A 7,161-nucleotide genomic window follows, 5' to 3' on the forward strand; every position below is an offset into this window, starting at 1 on the left:
GCAGACGAAGCGGTGACACGCTGAACCACAGCTGGTTTAAATCCTCCACACTGTGAAGTTTAGATTTCTTTCAGATCTTTAGGATTTATGATGATTTGGGTTTTTCTGAAGATATTTTCTCACAATCACATCAAACGATGTTCTTGACAAACCAAAGGACTGTTCCTTCCAGAGAAAGTTCAAGAACTTTTCCTGATCCCTTTGATCCGCTGTGATCCGGACTGACGTTTGGATCTGAAGGACCCAATGGCTCCAATGCGTTTCCGATCGCATGGATCAAAGTGATCAGGAAAGGTGGATCTGTCCGTCACTCTGTTTCTCTTGAACGGAGTCTTAGTCTTCATTCCGAAGTCTCCGTTCCGGCGTCTCCATTCCGGATTCGCTGTTCCGGTGTCTTGGGTCCGGAATCTTCGCTCCAGTGTCTCCGTTCCGCCATCTTTGTTCCAGCATTGACGTTTCGGCGTCTTCATTCCAAAGTCTCCGGTCAGCTGTTTTGATTCCGCCGTTTTTGTTTTGCCGTCTGCGTTCTGCCGTCTGCGTTTTGCCGTTTGCGCTCCACCGTCTGCGTTTTGCCATCTGTTATTCACCATCTCTCTCTGGAACGGCGTCTCCGTTCTGGCGTCTCTGTCTGGAATGGCGTCTCCGTTTTGGCGCCTCCGTCTGGAACGGCGTCTCCGTCTGGAACGGCGTCTCTCTCTGGAACGGCGTCTCCGTTCTGGCGTCTCCGTCTGGAACGGCGTCTCCGTTCTGGCGTCTCCGTCTGGAACGGCGTCTCCGTTCTGGCGTCTCCGTCTGGAACGGCGTCTCCGTTCTGGCGTCTCCGTCTGGAACGGCGTCTCCGTTCTGGCGTCTCCGTCTGGAACGGCGTCTCCGTTCTGGCGTCTCCGTCTGGAACGGCGTCTCCGTTCTGGCGTCTCCGTCTGGAACGGCGTCTCCGTTCTGGCGTCTCCGTCTGGAACGGCGTCTCCGTTCTGGCGTCTCTGTCTGGAACGACATCTCCGTTCTGGCGTCTCCGTCTGGAACGGCGTCTCCGTCTGGAACGGCGTCTCCGTTCTGGCGTCTCCGTCTGGAACGGCGTCTCCGTTCTGGCGTCTCTGTCTGGAACGACATCTCCGTTCTGGCGTCTCCGTCTGGAACGGCGTCTCTCTCTGGAACGGCGTCTCCGTTCGGCACCACGCCGTACATCAACGTTTTGCGGGTTTTTACAGACTCTGTGTTTCTTGCCGGGTTGGGGTCGGACCGGGTTTCACCTTCAGCTCAGAAGCAGGCGGGTTCTGAGCGGGACGTCCGACTGTCTTTTCTACCTGCACTCCTTTCAGAACATGTTTGTATTTGGATCATTTCTGTTGTGTGATCTGGAACAGTAAACTTTGGATTGTCAGATACAAACTCCTGCTTTACTCATTTGTTTACTTCTAGTTTGGTCACAAAATACCCCCCCCCCCCTTGAGTAAAAATGAAGTCGTACTTAATAAAAACAGAAACGTTTGTTTACACATAAAATGAAACAGATGTCAATCATATCTCCAGGTCGTTTTTCTGCCCGGTAACAGGATCTGATTTGATGAAAGTTTCTCCAGCAGCAGGAAGAAGCGAGTCAGGAGAACGCCGTTAGACGTGGAACGTCTTTTATTCTGTGGAACAAACACAAACTTCTGTTTCACATCACGACAAACTGTCTACATTTCTGCGGCGGCGTATTTGCTGCAGGTCTGATGACGAACACGGAGATAAAATCTCTCCCTCCGTTTATCACAAATCAGAAAAAGAAAACATCCTGCAGTTTGGGGGTTCAGCCACTAGGAGGCGCCAGATTCACAGACATCATCTCTAAATGGGTCGGGACGTTTGGGCTGCTTGCTGCTGATGTCAGAACCGCAGGCGTCACGTGTTTGACCTCGGGAAGCAGCGAGGCTCATGGGAGATGGAGTTTTCAGGCTACCTGCAGGATCACGTCAGGTGCAAAAGGGGGGGTTCAGTGGATCACATGACCCTGATGGGTCAATCTTGTGGGGGGGGGGGCACCTCCTGCGACCCTGGGGGGGGGTATGGGGGGGGCACCTCCTGCGACCCTGGGGGGGGCACCCCCTTCCATCCTGGGGGGGCCCATGCCTCAGCTGCTCAGCAGGACGATGATGTAGATGAGCAGCAGGCAGATGAGGATGAGCGTGAAGTTCACAAACAGCTCCTGCAGGTTCCTCTTGGCCTGGGGGTTGACCTCGATCTGGGACGCCCGGCGGATGGCCGACTTGGTCATGTGCTGCACGCGCTCCATGGGGGGGCCGCTTAGATTTTGGCGGTTAAGGTGGGAGGATCAGAGAGAAGCTGCCGAAGAGTTTTCCTCTGTAGATCAGGAGCAGAAAGACCTTCAGTTAGACTCGCTTAATAACATGCTAAAGACCCCCCACCCCATGTGGGGCCCCCCCCAGGACGGTATCTGAGGGGGGGAATGTGACCTTTCAGCATCGCAGCTCATGGAGCGATTAGAGCGGAGCGGCTGAGAGGCGCCAGCTGAGCGTGTTGATGTGTGAACACCCCCTCCACCCCCCCCCCCCCCCCCACACACACACACACGTGTAAACTCTACAGGTGGAAGACTTTCCTCCTGCAGTTAAACCCTGTGGCCGTTGGAGCTCCGCCCCCTTTATCATCTGATTGGACAACTTATTTTTCGTCCGGAACTGCTTTGGAGGCCGTCTGACCCCACCCTGGATTCCCACCTCGCTTGGTTCCAGTCGGGGTCCTGGGTTGCTGGAGCCTATCCCAGCTGTTGAAGGATGAGGGCGGGGTTTACTCTGGACGGGTCGACAGTCTGTCCCTCATTCAGAACATGCAAACACCGAAGAAGAACCCCACCGGGAATCGAACCGGTACCTTCTCACTGTGGGGACAGAGTGAGCACCACTACCCCACCGCGTCGCCCTCCTGTGTTTTCTAGAAAACTCCGTTCAGAAATAAAAAATTCTGCAGGAATTTGATCATCATCTATTTTATATATTTCAGGTTTTTTGAATAAATCTAAATAAAACAAACCAGTAAACAACAGGTTTGTTTGTTTGTTTGTTTGTTTGTCTGAGTCTTTGTCCCCCCCTCCCCCCACGGACTCAGACCATCAACAGGTTTGCTTTCATTTTGAATCTTTTCTGCTTCTTTTCATCATTTGGTTTAAATACTAACTGGTTTGGTCTGAGAGGCACCAGCTTGTGTGCATGAGCGTGCACGTGTGTGCATGAGCGTGCACGTGTGTCTGCAGCAGGGCAGAGCTCTCCTCTCTGTCTCCTTAAACAGCCGTCATGGCCGCTCCTCTCAGGACAAACAGCCTGAGGTGATGACAGTTTTATCTGCTGTGAAAAGGAGTCACAGTTTTATGTGAACGCCTGGCAGGAGGAGCAGCAGGAGGAGCTGCAGACGCTGCAGGAGGAGCTGCAGGAGGAGCAGGAGAAACAGGAGGAGCAGGAGAAACAGGAGGAGCAGGAGAAACAGGAGGAGCTGCCACTGGACCTGACATCGGGGTCAGAAGGTCGGGACAGTCGTCCGTTTCTCTGCTGTTTGGTGAATTTCTCCTTCAAGATCAACTGTCTTAATCCCTGAAGGGAAATGTAGTTTTAGCAGCATCACCATGGAGATGAGATGAGAGGTGAAGATAAACCCAAGACACAAAACATACAGAGAAGTCTTAAAGATCGTATGTGCTTCCATGTCTGCCACATGAACGGTGAATTCTGACGTCTGATGACAGGAACGACTTCCTGGATGGTTCTCTAGCATGGGGGGGGGGGGGGGGGGTGTAGAGGTCTGCCGCTGAAGCTGCTTCTCAGTTTCTTCATGACCTCGTTTGACCTTCAGGCTGCTTCTGAACATCAAGCTGGAGCCTCACTGGTCTCCATGTGGCTCCACGTTCTAAACGCTCAGAACCTTCAGCAGAAGTCTCAGTAGAACCTCGGTCCCTCTGAGAACGTCTCTGAGTTCTGCTCGGCTCGACCCACCTTCAGATGTGGGACCCTCAGAGCTGTGCTAGACTGTGTCTGAGCGTCTCTGGTCCAGCTCAGCCTGACCAGAACCAGAACCACACCTGCGGTTCCAGTTTGGACTTTACTGGGTCGGCCTGGACTTCCAGCTGAGCTGCTGTTTGTTTACAGTAAAAACAAAGAAGAACTAAGGCCACCAGTGGCGTTTGACGACCCGTGGGTTCTACCCTCCCCCACCCTCACCAGCTGAGTGGCCGCTACACGCCCCCCCCCCCCCCCTGAACCAGCCTGGTCAGTGCTGCAAATTCATTTAAAAAAAGCTTTTTTTCAAAATGGCAGCTTTTGGCTTCATCTCCATAGCAACCATTTCAGTTTCTGGTCTCCTGGGGGGGTAACGACCATGTCTGTCGTTTTCAGAAGAAGTTTTTTTTAGCCACGCCCACATTCCTGATAAGTTCATATTGTATCGTTCAGTTTGATTCTAGTGGAACGACACTTTTGGGAGCTCGCCACGCTCACGGCGTTCACGATCTACAGCTTTTAACACCAACAGTCCCCAAGCAGTTTCCAGTGATGCTCCAGGAGTTAGGAGGCGATGGAACCTGAGGAGCAGTTTCCATCTGTAGCTGGTTCTAGAGAGGTTCTTACCCTGCAGAGACTCGAAGAATCTACTCTGTTTATTTACTGGTCGTTGTTGTTTACACTTCCAGTTATCCTTTACTCTTCCTGTTGTTGTTTACACTTCCTGTTGTTGTTTACACTTCCTGATATCCTTTACTCTTCCTGTTGTTGTTTACACTTCCTGTTGTTGTTTACACTTCCTGATATCCTTTACTCTTCCTGTTGTTGTTTACACTTCCTGTTGTCGTTTACACATCCTGTTATCCTTTACTCTTCCTGTTGTTGTTTACACTTCCTGTTGTTGTTTACACTTCCTGTTATCCTTTACTCTTCCTGTTGTTGTTAACACTTCCTGTTATCTTTTACTCTTCCTGTTGTTGTTTACACTTCCTGTTATCCTTTACTCTTCCTGTTGTTGTTTACTCTTCCTGTTGTTGTTAACACTTCCTGTTATCTTTTACTCTTCCTGTTGTTGTTTACACTTCCTGTTATCCTTTACTCTTCCTGTTGTTGTTTACACTTCCTGTTATCCTTTACTCTTCCTGTTGTTGTTTACTCTTCCTGTTGTCCTTTACTCTTCCTGTTGTTGTTTACTCTTCCTGTTGTCCTTTACTCTTCCTGTTGTTGTTTACTCTTCCTGTTATCCTTTACTCTTCCTGTTGTTGTTTACACTTCCTGTTGTTGTTTCCTCTTCCTGTTATCCTTTACTCTTCCTGTTGTTGTTTACTCTTCCTGTTGTTGTTTACACTTCCTGTTATCCTTTACTCTTCCTGTTGTTGTTTACTCTTCCTGTTATCCTTTACTCTTCCTGTTGTTGTTTACTCTTCCTGTTGTTGTTTACACTTCCTGTTATCCTTTACTCTTCCTGTTGTTGTTTACTCTTCCTGTTATCCTTTACTCTTCCTGTTGTTGTTTACTCTTCCTGTTGTTGTTTACACTTCCTGTTATCCTTTACTCTTCCTGTTGTTGTTTACTCTTCCTGTTATCCTTTACTCTTCCTGTTGTTGTTTACACTTCCTGTTGTTGTTTACTCTTCCTGTTATCCTTTACTCTTCCTGTTGTTGTTTACACTTCCTGTTATCCTTTACTCTTCCTGTTGTTGTTTACTCTTCCTGTTATCCTTTACTCTTCCTGTTGTTGTTTACTCTTCCTGTTGTTGTTTACACTTCCTGTTATCCTTTACTCTTCCTGTTGTTGTTTACTCTTCCTGTTATCCTTTACTCTTCCTGTTGTTGTTTACTCTTCCTGTTATCCTTTACTCTTCCTGTTGTTGTTTACACTTCCTGTTATCCTTTACACTTCCTGTTGTTGTTTACACTTCCTGTTATCCTTTACTCTTCCTGTTGTTGTTTACTCTTCTTGTTGTTGTTCACACTTCCTGTTATCCTTTACTCTTCCTGTTGTTGTTTACACTTCTTGTTATCCTTTACTCTCCCTATTGTTTACTCTTCCTGTTGTTGTTTACTCTTCCTGTTGTTGTCTTTCTCCCTCCTGATTTCCATCAAAGTTCTTTGATGTATTTTTAGCACTGATGACTTCAGCTCTTTGTTCTGCCCCCCCCCCCCCCCCCCCGCCCATCAACAGCTGAATGCCCCTGCTGTTAGGGGGTGGGGCTTTTTTTTCAAGGTGAATCTGAAATATCCCGGCACATCTGCGTGTTTCCATGGAAACGTAGAACCCGCTCAGGTGTGTTCTGGTGTGACCAAGAACCTGAGGGGGCGGGGCTTCCGTAGAGATGGTCAGAAGATGAAACATTGATGAGCAGATGCTGACCTCCTAACCAAACTAGGACGCTCAGCGGCACATTTCACGGGGGGGGGGTCCCTTCAGATAAACTACAGAGAACCGAAGATCATGCAGGAACCTCGTCTGACGGTCCGTCCTCCACGTTCTTGATCTGAAGGTTCCATCTGGACCCTTCAGACGGGGAGAACAGGACCTCTAATCCACCGACGGGATCCCGATCATGTGACGATTATCACGGATAAAACTGTTGACCCCCCCTCAGATGAAATGTTGGATCCATCAGAGATCTTCAGACAGAACCTCCTCCAGAACCTCCAGAACCTTCATCTGCATCATGTGACTCAGAAATCTGCAGCTTCTTACCTCAGACGGAGTGGAGGACGGAGACGTCCGCAGTTTGACAGAGAAATGTCAGAAATGCAGCTTCACCCGCCTGAACAGCAGGAGGAGGAGGAGGAGGAGCAGAGGGGGGGGGGGGGGGGAGAGGAGGAGCAGAGGGGGGGGGGGAGGAAGAGGAGGAGCAGGATGAGGAGGAGGAGGGGGGAGGATCCAGGTCTGATGAGGTTTGAAGTTCAGGCTTTATTTTAGTTTGATGTTTTTCTATATGACCTCTGACCTCTCCAGAGGTCAGACTTGGTGAACTCTGGCTGCAGGAGGACAATCAAACGTCTGAGGGATATTTTCTGTGGTTCTGAGGATCCAATAGAACTTTCCAGAACACCCCCCCCCCCCCCCCCGAAGCAGCTGAGGATCCAACTGCTCTGAAGGATTTCCTTCATCTGACAAACAGAGAAACGTGGTCTTCCTCCATCTCTGCAGCCTTACA

General features: G+C 49.7%; 1 protein-coding gene across 1 annotated transcript; it reads right to left on the reverse strand.

The window, feature by feature from the left end:
- Positions 1-1,604: 1,604 nt before the first annotated feature.
- pln (phospholamban) lies at positions 1,605-6,811 on the reverse strand. Its single transcript, XM_023949383.1, has 2 exons — positions 6,699-6,811; positions 1,605-2,343 (listed from the first exon to the last, which is right to left on the reverse strand). The coding sequence occupies exon 2, from the start codon at positions 2,273-2,275 to the stop codon at positions 2,114-2,116; it is 162 nt and encodes a 53-aa protein (XP_023805151.1). The 5' UTR covers positions 2,276-2,343; positions 6,699-6,811; the 3' UTR covers positions 1,605-2,113.
- Between the last annotated feature and the right edge of the window lie 350 nt (positions 6,812-7,161).

The sequence above is a fragment of the Oryzias latipes genome, chromosome 2 (genome assembly GCF_002234675.1).
Source record: "Oryzias latipes chromosome 2, ASM223467v1".
Lineage (NCBI taxonomy): Eukaryota > Metazoa > Chordata > Actinopteri > Beloniformes > Adrianichthyidae > Oryzias > Oryzias latipes.